Here is a 19,187-nt window from a genome sequence, read left to right as displayed (position 1 = left end):
AGGCCTCTCCGGGCACACTGCGGGTTTAAACAAAGAGAGACCGGTGTCTTTTTTCTTTTAAAATATTTGTTGTGATTGTTTCTGTTTAATCAGCATTCACTGAATTGAGGACACACAGTGAGGATGGCGGGGAGAGGAGGAGGGGCTGGACAGTGGCCAAAGGAGAGGCAAGTGTGAGGGACAGGGCGGTGAGGGGCCCTGGAAGAGAGCATTGTGGTCACCACAGGCCCTGGGCTACTCTGGAGGGACATGCAGGCGGGGGCTGGGGGGCGGGGGGGATCCAGGCGGGGCCTCTGGCCATTCACAGGACCATGGCAGGTGTGGTCTTCTCCTTGGATGGGGAGGGAGGCACTGAATTCTCCCCCAGCAGCTTCTTCTCAGACTCTTCCTCACCCTAAAACAGACGGGGTGGGGAATTAGCCCTGGGGGAGAAAAGGGTGGGGCAGAGGCAGCCCCACAGAACTTGGAATCAAGAAAAGGAAAGGGAAGAAGGAAAAGGTGGCAGAGGAAGGGGTGCTGGACAAAGATCTAAGACACAAAGGAAGGGAGGGGAGAAGTGACAGCAAAGGAGGGTGCGGAGAGGTGGGGGACCAGAGTTAACCCAGGTGACAATGATGGGTCCAATTCCCCAGACAGCCAAGGACAGAACCCAGCCCTGGGAAGAAGCTGAGGAAGGTGGAGCACAACTTCTGAGAAGCAGTGTTTCCCGCCCCATGAGCCCCCCTATTCCCAGGGCCTCACCAACCAGACCCACTCTGTCCCAGTGCCTCCCTGACAGCTCACCGTGGGCTGGGAGCTCTGGCCACACAAGCTTTGAAGACCCAGGCTGAGGGAAGCCAAGGATACAATGACCTGAAGGGCACAGACAGCCAGGAGCAGAATACGGATTCCTAGGAACAATTTCTGGAGATAAAGGAAGAAATAAGATAAGTGCCAGGCGTCCACTCCTCTGATTCTACTCTGACTACCACATCTTCCTCCCCCCACAAAGGAATCAGACTCTACCCAACTAACTACTTCCCACCAAAGCAGATCCCACCCCACCTGTGTGTGACCTTACCACCCGCTATGAAGAGGTGGGGTCTGTTTCTCCACCCCTTAGAATCTGGAAGGATCTGCAATCGTTCTCCCCAATAAAATACCATGGAAATGACACTATGCCAAGGATAGCCCTTAACAGCTTCCATTCCTGGAAGCTTCCACTCCTACCCCTTGGAGTGCTCACAGTGGGGTACTCTGAGTCAGAACCTAGTTGCCAGGCTATGAGAAGCCCAACCCATGTGGAAAAGCCATTGTAGGCTCTCTGCCTGCCAGGCTCAGCTGACCATGCAGCCAAGAGCCATCAATTGCCAGCCATGGGAGTGCACCAACTTGGATGTCCAGCCCAGACCAGCCATTGGATGACTTCATGCCCCAACTGACACAACTGCGGCTTCATGAGAAAACCCAAGTGAGGACCTGCCATGTGAGCCCACTCCACCAACAGACTGTGAGAGGTAATGATAAGCTATAGGTTTAAGCCACTACATTTGAGAGAGGTGTGTTATGCAGCAAAAGATAAACTGGAACACCCAGCCACCAGAAAAGACAGATGAGTGGTCTATGACATCCACTCTTAAGTGTCTCTGCTTTGCCCCTCATCTCCTTTGATTCAGGAAATCTTCATACCACGAGGGTCTGAGAATTGTCTTCAGCTTAAGTTAAAACTTGAGCCAAAGACGTAGGATGAGGTCCAATCCCAAAGAGCCTACATCTGTGCCCTCTAGTGCCCTGTTCCTTCTAAACAAATATTTGTGATGGGTCCCTGAAAAATGGGACTCCCCATTCTCACCCTCAGTAAGTGCATGGAGATTTTACACCTAGCCTTCTGCCACACTGAGTCAGTGTCTCTCTGCATCCATTGGTAATCCATGATTGTGGTGGCAGGGACTGGGAGGTCACACACGGAACTGAAGAGGTCATCGCTCTCCCAGATGATGCTGTTCACAGAGAAGACAACAGCAGCCACGCCCGTGGCAATGCCAGCCAAGGTAAGAAAACCTGACGCCCAGCCCTAAAAGAGAGAAGTTCTGGATGCAGACTCTGTTGTTGGCAGAGCCATGGGGTCCCGGCCTCAAACCTGTCTCCTCTTCCCCAGCTTCCTGGCCCAGGAAACCCTTCCTGCCCTCCAAGAAAGATCTCAGGATATTGGGACCCAAAGGGGAGAAGACAGAAAATGGGGCAGAAAACTTGAGACCTGGGAGGGGGCAGAGGAAAAGGTGGGGAAAACGGGTGCCCAACTCACTGAAAGCAAGCTCCGGTGCTTCTCATGGACAAGGGTTCCAACTCCTGCTGCAATAGCCTGGGAGAAGACACCACACAAGTCCTTCCAGTTACTCTTCTGAAATGATCTCCGACATCACCCTCTCCCAACAGTTCCCACAACTGCCAGTTTGAAACATGATCCAAAGGACAGGTCAAGAAGCCTAGCCTATGGACAGGATTCCATACAACTGCCCCACCCTTGCCTTAAAGAGGAAAAGGAAGAGTGGGAGGGTTTTGTTCACCCCCTAAGGCAGCTTCCTCTTGGCAAAGGGCATTTGGACTCCAGGTCATTGGTCTCTTCCCCAAAACTTTGGCCCAGACCCAAAGGAATTCTCTCCTGGCCCATAATCACTTGCCTCCCACTGAGCTCACAGCTTCTTCCTTACCACAGATCCTGCCCAGAAGGCACAGCCTGAGCCACGCAGCTCGGTCCAGGGCCCAAAGTACAGAAGCACTCCAAAGGCACAGCTCACAGCCCCCAGTAATATCTGGGTCACCTGCAAGATAGGGTGAAAGATCAGACCCCTTCCCACAAGCCTACACACCCGGGAGCAGCCACCTAGCTCCTATCTAGGTGCCTTTCCTCTCCTTTTCCTCTGTCTTGACCTCTGCAGTTGTGAGTCTGGAAGATTCTGTTCCCTCAACATACATGAAGAGGCATGTCCTGGTTCTCCCTGATCCCTCTGACATGCCAGGCTTTTGTCCTTCATTACTCTTTCCTAAACACCACGCTCTGTCATCCCACTGGATGCTTCTCCTTTGGGAATCCCATCACCCTGTCCAGGATGGGTGGCAAAGATCCCCTTCAAGAGAGGAATGGCTGGCATGGATCAGCGGTGAGAGTGTCCACCTGCACACCACAAGTTTGATTCCCAGTCAAGGGCACCTACCGTACCTAGGTTGCAGATCGGATCCCCAGGCCTGGTCGGGGTGCGTGTAGAAGGCAACCAATCGATGTGTGTCTCTGTCACATTGATGTTTCTCTCTTTCTCTGCCTCTTTCTCTCTCTCCCCTCTCCCCCCTCCCTCCCACTATCTCTAAAAAATCAATGAGGGGGAAAAGAAGGGAGTGTGGTTGGTTCACAGCCTACCGGGGTCAGCTCATTCAGGTCCCCTCATCTTCCTCCAAAGGCACAAACACAGCCAACGGCTAAGCAAGGAGGTGGTAAGGAGCCATTTCCACCTACCAGGGAACTGAAGTGGGCAGTCTTTAATGCCCAGCTCCCCACCAGGCTGGCAGAGACCTGTCAGACCTACATCATATCCTAATGTCTACCCCTGCTCAATCCTTGTCCCTCTCTTTTCCTGTCATAGGTGGTTAGATGCCAAAAAACTTTTTGCACACCTCACTCCAATTCATGTCTGCTTCCTGGAGAACCCAACTATCACCGCATCTTGGACATCACCACCTGCACGCTCTTCCGGCATCTCAGAATCCTCCCATCCAAACCCCACACCCTACCCGCACTCCTGACACCTGCCTCTCCTGACTTCCAGGGCTCCGACACCCTGGTTACCCACACTGCAAGCCTCAGCATGTTCTTAGACTCCTCTCCTCCCAAACCCATTCACTCCCAAGTCGTGGGGGAATTCACAAAGGATCTGGACTCCTCTCTTTCCTTGTCATTTCTGCCATGACCACACAGGTGCAGACCCTCCATACCTCCTCCTTAGACAGCTCCTGGCTTGAGGCAGCCTGAAGCCTCCCAAGGACATCAACTGATCTACCTTTAATTCTAGGCACTTCTGTAGTTGCCTGATCCCTTCTGGTGGGTGCTGTGCACTTGTGGGTTATAAAACCTAGGGGTTCTCCCTGGAGTTTCCCCAAAGCACCTATCATGTGGCCTTACCTGTAGGCACTCTGCCCACAGGGGTTCAATTAAAAGGAATGGACAGCTTCCAGGGATCTTCTGCCCATCCCCACCTCTGGCTGGGACTGCCCCGCTGCTTTCCACCCAAATGTCCGTGCAGAAACTTCCAAACCTTCTTTTCCCAAACAAGATGGGACACAAAGAGTGAGTCCTCATGGGGACTTGACCCACTTTCCTTTCTGGCCCCCTACTGAAGGAGGAGCTTTGCTGTCCTCATCACCTGGCCCACCCACCTCTCCAGCCCCCTCTTACCCCTCCTGCCAGCAGCCCCTGGCTTATCCTGGCTGTGGGAGGGCCAGTGCCCCGAGGGCCAGAGAAGAGCTCCTTCAGGGAGCCCCCAGCTTTCAGCAGTTGTGTCAAAACCGATTCCTGGTGGATGTGGATGTTGATGTGGGTGGGCTGGGACAGCGCAGAGGCCATGTCCGCCCCATTCACGGTCACCGTGTAGTGGGTCATCCTACCTGTTGGGGAGAAGACGTGCAGAAACAAGGTCTGGGAACTGGGTGAGATAACGAGGGATACATTGCATGAGGGAAAGGAGAGAAAACAGGCTCTTTGTCAAGATTCCAAGGGCCTTCCCAGTGCCAGGGTCAATGTCACAATGACCTTGATCTGGGCTGCAAACCCAAATCACCTCTAGAGTTCTTCACCATGTATGTTCCTGGGCATATCCCCAAAATGGTCTAACACATTGTGTCTAGGTCTTGGGTTGGACAAAGAAAGGAATCTGTATTATTTATTTCAGTGACTTAGCATGTACACCTGAGCCTTGAACAGCCTGGGTTTGAACTGCATGGATCCACTTATACATGGATTTTTTTCAATTAACCCTATAAATGCATTTTCTCTGCCTTATGATTTCCTTATGATAGTAGAATGCTTCTGTGTATGTTTTCTAAGTGGTTTTAGGCTTTCAGTTTTCACATTTAAATATTGATCCATCAGGAATATTCCTTGTCAATTGGAAGACAGGGGTTGGGGTTTTTTGTTGTTTTTTTTCACATGGTTAACTTCTGAAGGGTGTGTTCTGCCTGTGGAATATATCATCTTTCCCCCAATGCTTTACAATGCTCCCCTGAGAACACACTTTTGGTTTCTACCAGAGGCTGTGTTTCCCTGACTGAGGACACCTGTTGGCACTGGATTGGTTGCTGTGGCCTTTTGTTGACACAGTGATGGGCACCCAGTTGCCTCTGACCTGCCGTTGTAATGAACATTGCAGGGACAGTGAAAACACTTAGGCTTTCTCTCCATTTCCTCCCAGCCAAGGCCCCAGTTATGTAAACATGATATAGCATAGTCATAACAGATGTCATGTTAGCTGACTAATGTCTAACCCCTTCTTGGCTGAGAGCCACTATAACACTGGCTCCTATAACACTGGCTCAGGACTTTCCAGGCTGTGGTTTGTCCCCTGTAGTGTGGTTTTATCCCCCATGTATGCCCAGCTGGCTGCCACTGGGAAAAGTGCAGTTTGTTTCTCGTGTACGTTCAGTCCCACCACAGGCTGAAGTAAAGACATGTCTCATCCTCCTTCAGCTCCCCAGTTTTTCTTTGGACTGTCTGGATCCAGTGTGAACCCTACCTCCATTCCTGCCTTGATTGTTGGCATTATAAACATCTTTATATGCCTGTCCCTTTTTGAACCTGGACTCAAGTTTCTCTGGGGAGTGTCCCTAGAGTGGATTAGTGAAGCATATTTATTTCCATTTTCTCTAGGTCCAGTCTGGATCAATTGCCCACCAATTCACATAGCTTCTAATTAGCATCAAGAAGTCCTTTCGGATGCTTGGGGGACTTCCAGTTAAAATGGTGGCATAGGTAAATACTGCACTTGCCTCCTTCCACGACCACATCAAAATTACAACTAAACTACAGAACAACCATCATTCAGGACCACCTGAAGTCTAGCTGAATGTAAGTCCTATAACTAAGAATATACAGAAGAAGCCACATCGAGACTGGTAGGAGAGACCGAGATGCAGAACAAGCTGGTCCTAAACCCACATGTGGCTGTTTAAAATTGAGAGAGATATCTTGGCTGTGGAAATCCCCGACATCAGGCCTCCCAGCCCAAGGTCAGATGCCAGGAAGAGAAGTCCCCATAACTTCTGGCTGTAAAAACCATCCAGGATTGAGGCTGAGGGAGACAGAGGCTGCTGGAGTCCCAGGCAGTTCCTCTTAAAGGACCCACACACGGACTTACTCAGACTTACTCTCTCTGAGCCCTAGCACCAGAGCAGCAGCTCAAAAAGTGAGGGACATACAGGGAGGAACTGAATTATCTGTCTTCAGGGCAAGGGCTAAAGGGGCAGCTTTCTCCCAGACAGAAGTGCTGGCAGAGGCCATTGTTCCTTTTTTGAGACCCTCCACCTACCCACCCACAGAGCCAGGAGGTGGGCACCATATCTGAGTCTCCATCAGTCTGGCTCACACTGTTCACCTCACCCTGGTGATTCCCTGAGACCCTGCCCCACCCAACTTGAATGGCCTAGGTATACCCTGTATCTTTAATAAGCAACCCCAAGCCCAGCACTAGTAGTAGCCAGCTTAGGTTCATGTCTTGCCTCTCCCAGGCACCTCCAATCCCAGAAAAATCGGCAACCATCTGCAGATCACTTATAGGTAACTGACTGCTTTTCTCTTGCTGCTACTAAGATTCTCTCTTTGTCTTCAACCTTTGGCATTTTAATGATGATGTGTGTTGGTGTGGCCCTGGGCAGAGCAAAGGCAGCCAATGAGCTTGCCTGCACCAGAGACCGTCCCAAGAGGCCCCAGAACCAACAAACCTGGTGGCCAGCTTCAGAACACACCAGAGCACTACACAACCTCTTCCATAAATGACACACCAAAAGGGTGGATTCGGCAGGCACTGGAGCCTCACTAAAGCAAATCCTGCTCCATGAGGTCAGCCCCTGCACAACAGCGATAGTCATGGCCAGCCTTCATAGTCAATCAGCCTGAGGGTCAATCCCTCCCATTCACATCCCAACAGCAATCAAGGTTCAACTACAAAAGGAGGGCACACACAACCCACACAAGGGGTACTCCTGGAGCACCCAGCCCAAGCAACCAGAGAGACTACCCCACAGGGCCTCACAAGACACCTACTACATAAAGCCACTCTACCAACACCGGGAGACATAACAGCTCTACCTAATACATAGAAACAAACACAGGGAGGCAGCCAAAATGAGGAGACAAAGAAACATGTTCCAAAATGAAAGAATAAAACAAAACTTCAGAAAAATAACTAAACAAAATGAAGACAAGCAAGCTACCAGATACAGAGTTCAAAATACTGTTTATAAGGATGTTCAATGAACTTAGTAAGAACTTTAACAAAGAGATATGAAACATTAAAAAAGGGGAGAGAAAACATTTTAAAAAAAGAATCAATCAGAAGTGAAAAATACAATAACTGTAATGAAGAATACATTAGAAATAGGGAATCAACAGTATATTAGATGAAGCAGAGGACCAAATCAGTGATTTGGAAGACAAGGTAGCAGAAAACACCCAATCAGAACAGAACAGCAAAAAGGAAAAATAATTTTTTAAGATGAGGATAGTTTAAGGGACCTATGGACATCAAGTGTAACAACATTCACATCACAGGGGTATCAGAAGGAGAAAAGAGAGAGCAAGGGAGTGAGAATATATTTGAATAAATAATGACAGAAAACTTCCCTAACTTAATGGAGGAAATAGACATACAAGTCCAGGAAGCGCAGAGAGTCCAGACAAGATGAACCCAAAGAGGCCCATACCAACACACATCATCATTAAAATGCCGAAGTTGAATGAAGACAAAGAGTGAATCTTAAAAGCAGCAAGAGAAAAGCAGTTAGTTACCTGTAAGGGAGCTCCCATAAGACTGTTAGTTGATTTCTCAACAGAGACTTTGCAGGCAAGAAGGGATTGTTACAAAATATTCAGTGATAAAAAGCAAGGAACTATAACCAAGATTACTCTACCCAGTAAAGCTATCATTTAGAATTGAAAGAGAGATAAAGATCTTCCCAGACAAGAAAAAGCTTAAGGCGTTAATCACCACCAAACCAGTATTACAAGAAATCTTAAAGGAACTTCTTCAAAAAGAAGAAGAAAAAGATTAAAAATATGAATAATAAAATGGCAATAACTACATACCTATCAGTAATTACTTTAAATGTAAATGGATTAAAAATGGATAAAAAGACATAGGGTAGCTGAATGGATAAGAAAACAAGATCCATACCTATGCTGCCTACAAGAGACCCACTTCAGATTGAAAGACACACGCAAACTAAAAGTAAAGAGGTGAAAAAAGATATTTCATGTAAATGGAAATTTTAAAAAGCTGGAGTAGCAATATTTATATTAAACAAAATAGACTTTAAAACAAAGGCTATAACAACAGACAAAGAGACCCAACAATTCCACTTCTGGATATTTACCCAAAGAAACCCAAAACACTAATTTGAAAAGACATATGCATTCCTTTGTTCATTGTGGTATTATTTATAATAGTCAAGATATGGAAGGAACATAAGTGTCCATGGATAGACAAATGGATAAAGAAGAGATAGTACAATGAAATATTACTCAGCCATAAAAAAGAAGGAAATTTTGCCATCTACAACATGGATGAACCAGAGGCTACTATGAAGTAAGTCAGAGAAAGACAAATGCCATATTATGTCATGTATGTGTGTCATCTAAAGAACAAAATAAATAAACAAAACAGAAACAAACTCATAAATACAGAGAACATTTTTATGATTGCCAGATGGGAAAGGTGTAGGGGAAATGAGTGAAAAACTGGAAGGGATTAAGATATGCAAACTGCCAGCTATAACAACAGTCACAGGGATGTAAAGTACATCATAATGAATAGAGTCAATAATATTGTAGCAACTACGTATGGTGTCAGATGTAAACTAGACCTATTGGGGTGATCACTTCATAAGTTATATAAATGCCTAATCATTATGTTGTAAAACCTGAAACTAATATAATATTATATGTCAATTGTAGTTGAAAAACAAAAAAGTTATATTAAAAAATAAAATAAAATGCTCCCTAAGCAAAAATGAAATTGCCTTAGGAATTCAGGTGTATTCTAATCTTGATATTCTACCCATTGGTGTGTCTGATGAGTCATACACTATGACCAAAATTTTAATTTATACGATAGAGTTTAGTATTTAGATGAGCTATTTCATGACACCCCTCCCACACACACACCATGTTACTTTTTTCTCCACAGCCATTTTTCCTAGATTACTTCTCCATATGCACGTTATAATCAACTTGCCTAGTTCCAAAAGAAATCCTCTGTGGGTGATTCTAGAGCACATCCTACTTAAGTATCACTGTTTTGATCATAATGTTATGCGTAACAGTTCTAACAACAGCAGCAGTGACAGTGATCTTAGAGTCTTCCCATTTATATTCTATGTGCCTTTGAGAGCAGGCCCCTTCTCACCCACCTGGCCTCCTTTAAAGTATAAGGTACAGGTGGTTGACAATTCTGCAGATGTACAAGGTGGTTCCAACTTTATCAAAGACACATGCAAAGAAGTCCAGCCCTGATTCCAACATTGTCCCCAGGAGCCCAGGCATCAGCATCATGTCACAGCCCTGAATATGCCTGGGGCTCCCTCTGAGCCCTCTGGGTACCCCACCCCACTCTATCCCCCTGCTCTTCCTTAGAATCAGACCAGCCCCATGAAGATTCCCCATCCACACCACCCTGACTCCAGGCTGTGGCTCTTCCCTGCTGCCCAGCTCCTTCTGGAGCTGGGGGGAGAGGACCAGGATGCCCTGGAGTTGGGGACAGAGGACCAGGATCCCCTGGAGTTGGGGACAGAAGACCAAGATCCCCACCACAACCTGGGCTTCACTCTGGGCTTTACTCTGGAGGGATCTCTCACCACCAAACTGCCTGAGCCTCAGCTACCGCACCCAGAATAAAGGCGTGAGGCATTCGTGAGGGAGGGGGAAGGCCAGGCTGCCTTGGCACAGGCCCCCCTGCCTCTCCAGTCAAAGGTAACAAGGAATGGGGGGAGAATGGCATTCTGTGAGACAGGATGGGGGCTTTAGGGACACGCCTGGGGGACTTAGAGAGAGATGGAGATCCTGCAGTGAGGGGCCACCTGGGTTGTGAGGGCCCTGCTCACCTGTTGTCCCCTGGGAGTCGGCACCCCACAGAGCAGGGCTGGTTGCTGCAGACACGGAGCTGAGGACCTGCTTTTGAGCGGGAGGAGAAGAGCTGAAGGAAGGGGGAGAGAGGGTAAGCTCTGACCTTCAGCATCACAACTTCCCAGAAAACAGCTAATGAATATGTGACTCATCAGAGGGGCCCTTCTCGGGGGGTTCTGTCTTGAGCAATAATCGGGCTAGCTGGAGAAGGTAGAGCACCCACACGGACACACACAGAGACACACACTCACACCTATGCAGACAACACACACACTGGCACTGGGACGAACACACTCACATACAGGCAAAGTCTTGTTCAGCAGGCCCCTGCCCAGGGGCTGGGGAAAGGACAGCCCATGGAGTTTCCCAGGGCTACTCAGTGCCGCGGTCCCCTAGGTCACCCATCTGGCTCCTGGTGATCCGCCAGCCGCTGGAAGACCCCAGAGGGGCCCCTCTGTCCCAGCTGGTCTCCGGGAAGCTGGTGGCTAAAGCCCAACCAGCCCTGCTTCCTCCGCCTGCCTGGTCTCAGCACTCAGCTCCTCCAGGCCTCCCTGCTCCACTAGCCTCCGACCCCTGGGGAGTGCAGGTGAGGCAGTCCCCAGCCCCGGCCCTTTCCCCCTTCTCCCTGCTCACAGGACCCCTCCCCAGGGGGACCTCCATCTCTCCTCACCCACCCCCAACAGGCCTCTGCAGCCTCGCCCCTCCGAACTTGCTGGGAGGGAGGAAGGGAGGGACCAATCACTACATAGAGCAGGTGACTCCAAGAAGGCGGCAAGAGTGGGGCCAGGTGCACCCCTGTTTGATGCCAAGTCAGCCCACCTTCACCCACGATGCAGTTCTTCACGGGGGCTGAGCGGCCACAGGTGGAGAGTGAGGCGCTGAGGGGCTCAGCAGTGGCCGGGGCGCAGCTGCAATGGTAGAAGCTCAGCAGGCAGCAGGGACGGGGGATCTGTCGGGCAGCCCTGGAGAAGAGCCGGGCATGGGCTGCGATGGCCCCAAGGGAGCAGAAGGTGGAGAGGTGGGGGTGCAGGCACTACTTGGTCCAGCTCCTGAGGCTGGGAAGAAAAATAGGGGGACAGAGCAGCTCCGAGGTGAAAGGGGCGGTTCCAGGGGCTCAGCAAAGTCAGGCTGCCCTGACCAACACTCCTCACCCCTGGATAGGGAGCCAGGGATGCTGTTCTGTCACCAGGGGTCCCCGCCAGTCCCCAACTCCAGTGGAATCTGTGAAAATCTGCCGACTTTGCCCGCTCAGCGGTTGAGCATCAACCTATGAACCAGGAGGTCACTGGTTCGGTTTGATTCCCTCTCAGGGCACATGCAGGGGTTTCGGGCTCCCCAGTTGACTCTCTCATCATTGATGTTTCTGTCTCTCTCTCTCCCTCTCCTTTCCTGAACTCTCTGAAATCAATAAAAACTTAACAAATTTTTAATAAAAACTTGCCGATTTTTCCTCCAGGCAATGTCCATGGGCATGGGGATGGCAGACGGAGGTGAGGTGGCCCCTGGGGCCCCCAAGCCCACCCACATTGAGGTGCACGTCCACCAGGAGCCTGTGCTGAACCTGAGCTCCCTGCTGCGCTCTTCTGCCCCCGATGCCGCCCCCCACACCCCGGGCAGCAGACGGGTGCTGGTGGCCTCCTGGGTGAGCAGAGTTGCTGGTGGGGCACATGGGGTCCCTACAGCAGAAAAGGGAAGCCACCTCCTCTTGCCAAACTCACTTTGGGCCAGCCTCAATCTGCATAGGACACTGAGTCCATTTTATCTAATGCCTGGAAACCCGGTTCCCCTGGGCCCCGTTTCTGGCTTCCTTCCTCACTCACTGCCCGTCTCAGTGAAAGCTGTAGGTAGGATATACTGTGGGCTACAGAAGTGACCACGAAAGTCCCAGCCGGTGGAACCCTGAGTCCAGGCTCTCCCCTGGGCCAGACGCAGCGTGGCTGCCTCCCTTCCCCTCTCCTCCCTTCTCCCTCCCCCTACCTCTCTTTTTCTCCCTCTCCCCTTCTTCTTTATGGGGTTCTCACAATCAATGCCTGGAGCAGCAGGGCCTTAAAGCTCCCCTGGGACTTGGGGGCCAGGTTCTCAGGCTCTTAGTCTTTCAGGTGGTGCAGATCGTGCTGGGGCTGCTGAGCGGGTTACTAGGAGGATTGGGCTGCATCACATTCTACAATAACTGGTCTCTCACGAGGGTGTGTGCCGCTGGCATCTGGACAGGAGTTGTGGTGAGTGGGGCCAGAGGATGGTGGGCGGGCTAGTGGACGTGTCAGAAGGGACTGCCCGTCACTATCAACACTATCCCCGTCAATGTGGTACTGTGGAATGTTACCCACGGAAAAGACCCCAAGTCCCCCAGGCAGTTCCCTGTTTTCACAGATGAGAAAAGAGCTGAGGGGAGTAGTGATATAAATCAGCTCTTCTGGCTTCTTGCCCAGGCATCTCCCACCAAGCCAGCCACCTCTCCTCACTCTCAACAGCAAATATCAACTAAGGATCTAGGCCCCGGCTCATCTCCAGACCCTTGGCTTGCATAGAGGTGGGGCAGATAGAGCGCCCTGGAGAGTGTAGACTCCCCACGGAAGGGGCACCTCCTGGTCCTTTCGCACTGCCCTCTGCAGGTCCTTGGGTGTCACTGAAGGTCAACTGTTCATGTCAGCAGGCCGTGGGGATGCGATCTGTAGTAGCAGCTGGGTGGGCAGGTCATGGCAGGATTGAGGGCCTTTGGCAAACTCACACACACTCACAGAATAAAGCGAAACATCGCTATTGAAAGCGCGGCCGAAGTCGTCATCTGCCCACTGGGATGGACCAGGCTTCCTGTCCTGTGAGCCCTGGAGCAGAGCTATGCGGGCACAGGCACCTCCCTGAGGCAGCCCGGACTCATCTTGAACTGAGCACTTCTCCAACAGCCCAGGTCTTCTACCTGAGCTCTCAGGAAGCACCTGGTGTGGCTTAAAGAGGAAGGCTTTGGAGAAGGGAGAGAGGGCTCACACCTGGCTTGACCACGAGTGCTTTTCTTTTTTTTTTCTTTTTTAAATATCTTTATTGATTTCAGAGAGGGGAAAGGAGAGAGAGAGAGATGGAAACATCAATGATGCGAGAGTCATTGATCGGCTGCCTCCTGCACGCCCCCAACTGGGGATTGAGCCTGCAACCCGGGCACGTGCCCTGACCAGGAATCGAACCCCGATCGCCTGGATCTTAGGTCGACGCTCAACCGCTGAGTCACGCCTGGCCGGGCAACCATGAATGCTTTTTGATGTCACTAAAACAGAGGGTCCTTCAGCCGGAGGAGTCTGGTCAAGGCCTCCACACCTTCACCGCTGACTTCCCACTCACAACAAGCTTAGCTCAAAACTCCCAGTCCACCTATTCTGGGGCAGGGCCGGCTCTACCTGTGAGAGGTACAGAGGGGAAGAAAAGCAGGCTGCTGGAAGGGCTTACGTGTCCTGTGCCAACCTGCCGTCTCTCCTGTCTCTCCCCAGGCTGTGCTGGCTGGAGTCGCTGTCTTCATTTATGAGAAAAGGGGTGGCACCTGCTGGGTGAGTTTGGGGAACTGCAGACACTGGAGGCCACCCCAAGCCTCCCTCCCCATTGCACACCCTTCCCCTGGGCTGGTCTCCAAGGGAGACTGAATCACAAGGTCTCTCTGTCTCCACCCCAGGCCCTGCTGAGGACCCTGCTAGCCCTGGCAGCTTTCGCCACAGCCATTGCCGCCATCTCCACTGGGGCATATTATTTCCAGGGAGAATTCTATGAGTTCATGGATGAACTCTGTGATAGCACCCCCTCCTGGAGGACCCCCCTGCCCACCAGCACTCCCGAAGAAGCCAGCAGGCTGCACCGGTGCCTGTCCTACCTGCACATGGCCACAGTAAGTGGGCAAGGGAGGGGATCAGCGCAGACAGTGCGCAACACAAAGACTGTCCATCCAGAACAGTGTCACCTAGCCCTGGCCGGTGTTGCTCAGTGGTTAGAGTGACGGCCTGCAGGGTGCATGCAGAAGGCAACCAGTCAATGTGTCTCTCTCGCATGGGAGTCTCTCTCTCTCCCCCCCTCCATCCCTCCCTTCTATTCTCTCTAAAAACCAATGGGGGGAAAAATATCCTTAGGTAAGGATTAATTAAAAAACAACAACAGTGTCACCTGTTCTGCACCAAGCCTGACTGCTGTCACCACAGATGGTGGCATTGAACAAACAGAAACAGTTCCTGTGCTTGTGGGTGTCACAGCCTGGTAGGAAACACAAACACTGAAATAACAATAAGTGAATCAGCATTGCCAGTGTGCGCAGTGCTGGTGCAAAGGCAAAAGTTAGGGGCGGCTGGAAAACCAAATCATAGCCCAGGCCTGAGGATGCTGTAGCCCAAGGAGAGGGGCCTCTGGGTGCACTTCTTTTTTTCTTTTTTAAAAATATGTCTTTATTGATTTCAGAGAGAGGAAAGGAGAGGGAGAGAGAGAGATAGAAACATCAATGATGAGAGACTCACTGATCAGCTGCCTCCTGCACGCCCCCTACTGGGGATCGAGCCCACAACCCTGGCATGTGCTCTGACCGGGAATCGAACCCCAATCTCCTGGACAATAGGTTGCTGCTCAACTGCTGAAACATGCCAGCCAGGCCTGGGTGCCCGTCTTGCACACAGCGCTCTTTCCTCAGCCCCCTCCAGCAGCTACAGACTTGAGGATGACAGGGAGGCTGGGACGAGGCACACACAGCAATGGTCACTCTGGCACCTGCAGCTTTGCTCCTCTGTCCCCAGGCCCTGTCCCTGGGCCTTCAGGCCATGCTGTTGAGTATCTGGGTTCTGCTGCTTCTAACATCTCTGGCCCCCCTGTTTCTGTACTGCTGGAGAAGACGCCAACCCAAGGAGGTGAGTCCCCAACATATGTGTCTGAGTGTTTGGGGCAGCAGGCTATGGGGCTAGGAGACAGGGATGGAGAGTGGATGGCTGGGCAGGAGAAGAGGCCCCATGACAGTGAGTTCCAAGGGACATTGCGCCTGTCTTTCTACCCCAGTGGTCAGTCAGCCCAGAGAGCTCCCTGTTCCCAGGCCAAAGAAAGACCCCAGGAATCAGGGAAGTCTGTATCCACGCTGGGGCCTTGGAGCTCTTGGCATTACATACCGTGAGGAGGATGCTGGACCTGGTTGGCTCCAGACCTAAGCTGCCTTAGAGGAGAGAATCTGTGCTTCCCCTCCCTCGCTGGGCTGGCTCACCTCCTTCCCCTCCTCCCTCAGGAAAAAGACCAAAAGCCACTGCTGGGAGTGAGTCCAATCTAGCCCTGCCTCTCCTGAGTACTCATGCCTGGAGCTCCCCTTCTGCACCGGTTGTCTCTGCATCTGACTCCTGGAAGAAGAGCCAGCCAAGGGACATGAGACCCTCCAGTGGCCTCCGCTGTCCTCCCCCACAGCCCCGGCCAAGACCATGGCCCCGATCCACCAACCATCACAGTGCCTCTTGCCCATGTAACTGCACGCCTTCACCACCCTGCCCCACTTCATGTCCCCTCTTGAGCAGTGATGATAATAAACTCCTGTGTTGTTGCTCCCAGCTTCCTGCTTAGTTATTCCAAGGATTTGCCCTTTGGCTATAGAGGCAGTAGAGAAAGAGCCAAACGCAAACCCGCTCTGAATCCCCTCTCGGCGTCTAGAGTTGCTGGCCCACTGTATTTTTAATAAAATTCATCCATGTACTGTTGACAAGAAACACCTCTAAAACAAGGATACAGGAAGACTGAGACTAAGAGGATGGAAAATACATATCGCAATTAAATCGGTACTGCTCTATTAAAATCAAACTTTAAGGCAAAGGGTATTCCCAGAGATCAACTGGTCAGTCTTGCAGTCATTCTCTCCTTTCTTCTCCCAATTCATTTTTTCCCTCCTGGGATCAGACCGCATCCCTCCAGCTGGAGGAGCCGGCTTGTGGCCAGGAGGGTAAGTTAGAGCCACGGGCTGGAGATGGTGCAAGAGGAAGGCCCAAGGAGCCTGGCCTTCAACTACACAACAGAAGGTGCCCACCCTTTGGTTTACCTTTGAATATCTTTATATGAGGAAAAGTCATTCCTTGCTGATTTTTTAAAAAGAAAAAATTTTTTAACCATTTACGATAGCAACAAAACTATAGGAATAAATCTAGACAATCAAGACATTAATAAAACCATAAGATATTATTGAAAAATGTTTATGAATACCTAAATAAATGGAAATATATACACTTGTCCAGAGAAGGGAGGACTTGGTTTTGTAAAGATAGCATCACGCTCCAAAATGATGCCTAAATCCAGCCTTGGCGAGTATGCTCTGTGGTTAGAGCATTGGTCTGTGTACCAAAGAGTCGCTGGTTCGATTCCTGGTCAAGGGCACGTACCTCAGTTGGGGGTTCCCTCCCCATCCCCAGTCTGGGCACGTACGGGAGGCAGCCAGTCAATGTGTCTCTCTCTCACATGGATGTTTCTCTCTCTCTCCCCCTCCCTCCCTCCCTCCCTCCTACCCTCCCTGAAGAGCAATGGAAAAATCCTCAGGTAAGGATTAACCAAACAAAATGAAACAAAAATGATGCTTAAATCCAATGTGATTCCAATCAAAATCTCAACAGAGTTGTCTTAGTACTTGATTAGCCAATTCTCAGATTGATACAGAATCAAAATACCAAGAACAGCAACCCTCCGTTTGTTCTCTGTATCCATGAGTCTGTTTCTGTTTTGTTCGCTTATTTTGTTCTTTAGATTTCACATATAAGTGAAATTATATGGTATTTGCTTTCTCTGTCTGACCTATTTCACTTAGCGTAATACCCTCTAGATCTGTCCACGTTGTGCAAATGGTAAGATTTCATTCTTTTTATGGCCAAGTAATATTCCACTGTTTATAGGTAGCACCTCTTCTTTATCCATTCATTTGTTGATGGGCACTTGGGTTGCTTCCAAATCTTGGCTATTGTAAATAATGTCACAATGAACATAGGGGTGCATATATATTTTCGATCAACCAGTACGGCCAAAGAGACGGCCAGAGAGACGGCCAGGTTCTTATTTTACTTGAATTGTCTGGACCCTGTGCCTCTGGATCATAGCTCCGCTTGGCTGTGCTGAGGACATTCCCACCACTTCCACAGAAGTGTGCTGCTTTGGTCTATTCTAGTCGAGTGAGTCAGGGGACCCACTGACCATATTCCTTCTGGTCCACAACATAGCCTTGCTATTGCCTCAAATACGGGCAGCCGTTGTTTCCCTAGACTTGCTAGGGACTCTCCAATGACTTCTCTTCCCCAGAAAGGGTTCTTATAACTCACAGGAAAGGAGTTATCTTCATTTACAAACACCAGTCTCACCATTCCTGACACACCTAGCTTCATATGTGCCCCTCAGTTCTTCAAAATCAAAAACTGTATTACTTACATCTACATCTCTCAAAACTAAAAAGAAAAGTGGGGAGATGAGTAAGATGACAGTGAGGACAGCAGTGTCCTCCTGGCAGGGGTGAAAACGGGGGAGAGAAGATGCATGTATAGAGAACTGCATAGAGGTCTAGAATTGGGGTCAACTTTTCTTCTTAACCTAGATGGTCTATCGCCATACCACCCTGACCGCCTCTAATCTCATCTTCTTAACTTAGATGGTGGACATGTTGTTATTATTATTAAAACTGCACATATATATTTTATACCCTCTTCTGTATGGATGATATAATCACAATAATAAATACACATTAGGACTCCCTATTGTTAACTTCAAAGTTATAAAAACAATGTCTAGTGCAAAAAATCATTAATCATATCACTTAATGTAAAACTAATCCACGATCATCAAATGCATCAAACAGACCTTTTCCTTTGGGGTGCCCAACCCGAAAAAGGGTCAGTAGGAGACAGCTGCTTGGGGGTGACAGTCAGAGTAAGGCTAACTATAATCCCCCCAAAACCTGCCAAGATCCAGGCAGAAAACAGATGGCACACTCAAAGAGCTCAAAGTGGGTCATTTGAGAAGTGTTTGATAAAGGGACTATTTACAAAGATGCCAGCAAAGTGTAGGGAAAACTGGAAGTGACAATACCACACCAGGGTTGGTGACCAAGGTCGGTCAGAGAGGGTGTCATGACCCCTAGGGCCAAAAGATGAGGAAAGGGAGCAATTGCTCTGTTCCAGCCTAAGACAGAGAAAACTGATGGAGGTGGTGCTTGACTTGAGCTGTCAGCTTCCTGGAGAAACACAGCCAGCCTGACATGACCTGGCAGTGAGGGGCCCTGGTGAATAAATGCCCAAACTACTCTCCTCTGAGGTCTTGCTAGGGTTCCCTATTGGCCAAACTGAACAGGAAATCATAGGACAAGAGAGCCCAATGATGTGATCCATGTAAGACTCCCCTTTGAGGCACAGAGAAGGCCGGAGAAAGGTGGAAAGAACATCTGGAGAGGCACGGGAAAGCTATCCGGAACAATTACTCTTGTTTGTGTATGAAGAAATACGGTTGAAAACTTCGCAAAGACATAAACCTACAAACTCAAGTAGCTCGGTGAACCCAAAGGAGACTAACACAACAAAGTATAAGCCCAGACGTATCATAATCAAACTGCTGAAGACTAAAGAAAAAAACCTTGAAAACAGCTAAATACAAATGACCCGTAGAGAAGAGTGATCCAAATTGGAAAGCGTTACCGCCAGAGGAAGTGGCAGAATGGTGTTTTTGTTTTAGTTATTAAGTAGAGGCACCATGGTCTACAGCAACCTTTCACTGTGGCTACAAAAGTAGTACTAGCCCTGGCCAGTGGGGCCCATTGGTTAGAGCGTCGGCCCAAGCACGGAAGGGTTGTGGGTTTGATTCCTGGTCAAGG

At 49.8% G+C, this 19,187-nt stretch overlaps 2 protein-coding genes across 2 annotated transcripts; one reads left to right on the top strand and one right to left on the bottom strand.

Annotated features, from left to right (window-relative positions):
* Nucleotides 1-301: 301 nt before the first annotated feature.
* TMEM176B (transmembrane protein 176B) lies at nucleotides 302-10,423 on the bottom strand. The gene is made up of 7 exons (XM_016197013.2): nucleotides 10,339-10,423; nucleotides 4,427-4,635; nucleotides 2,691-2,801; nucleotides 2,285-2,341; nucleotides 1,832-2,053; nucleotides 784-903; nucleotides 302-394 (listed from the first exon to the last, which is right to left on the bottom strand). The coding sequence occupies exons 2-7, from the start codon at nucleotides 4,628-4,630 to the stop codon at nucleotides 302-304; spliced, it is 807 nt and encodes a 268-aa protein (XP_016052499.2). The 5' UTR covers nucleotides 4,631-4,635; nucleotides 10,339-10,423.
* Nucleotides 10,424-11,751: 1,328 nt separating this feature from the next.
* TMEM176A (transmembrane protein 176A) lies at nucleotides 11,752-15,671 on the top strand. The gene is made up of 6 exons (XM_016197012.2): nucleotides 11,752-12,002; nucleotides 12,460-12,579; nucleotides 13,840-13,896; nucleotides 14,019-14,228; nucleotides 15,118-15,228; nucleotides 15,594-15,671. Exons 1-6 carry the CDS (start codon nucleotides 11,820-11,822, stop codon nucleotides 15,633-15,635), a joined length of 723 nt encoding a protein of 240 aa, XP_016052498.2. The 5' UTR covers nucleotides 11,752-11,819; the 3' UTR covers nucleotides 15,636-15,671.
* Nucleotides 15,672-19,187: the final 3,516 nt, after the last annotated feature.

This window comes from Miniopterus natalensis, chromosome 10, assembly GCF_054644295.1.
Source record: "Miniopterus natalensis isolate mMinNat1 chromosome 10, mMinNat1.hap1, whole genome shotgun sequence".
Lineage (NCBI taxonomy): Eukaryota > Metazoa > Chordata > Mammalia > Chiroptera > Miniopteridae > Miniopterus > Miniopterus natalensis.
This window is presented reverse-complemented; position numbering and strand designations above follow the sequence as displayed.

Excerpts from the sequence above, each read along its gene's own strand:
- TMEM176B (XM_016197013.2), bottom strand. The coding sequence starts at position 4,630 with ATGACCCACTACACGGTGACCGTGAATGGGGCGGACATGGCCTCTGCG. Across the intron at positions 904-1,831 it reads TCTCCATGCACTTACTGAGG|AAATTGTTCCTAGGAATCCG; the intron begins GTGAGAATGGGG and ends CTTTATCTCCAG. Across the intron at positions 395-783 it reads GCCAGAGCTCCCAGCCCACG|GGTGAGGAAGAGTCTGAGAA; the intron begins GTGAGCTGTCAG and ends CGTCTGTTTTAG.
- TMEM176A (XM_016197012.2), top strand. The coding sequence starts at position 11,820 with ATGTCCATGGGCATGGGGATGGCAGACGGAGGTGAGGTGGCCCCTGGG. Across the intron at positions 12,003-12,459 it reads GGGTGCTGGTGGCCTCCTGG|GTGGTGCAGATCGTGCTGGG; the intron begins GTGAGCAGAGTT and ends TTAGTCTTTCAG. Across the intron at positions 14,229-15,117 it reads CCTACCTGCACATGGCCACA|GCCCTGTCCCTGGGCCTTCA; the intron begins GTAAGTGGGCAA and ends CTCTGTCCCCAG.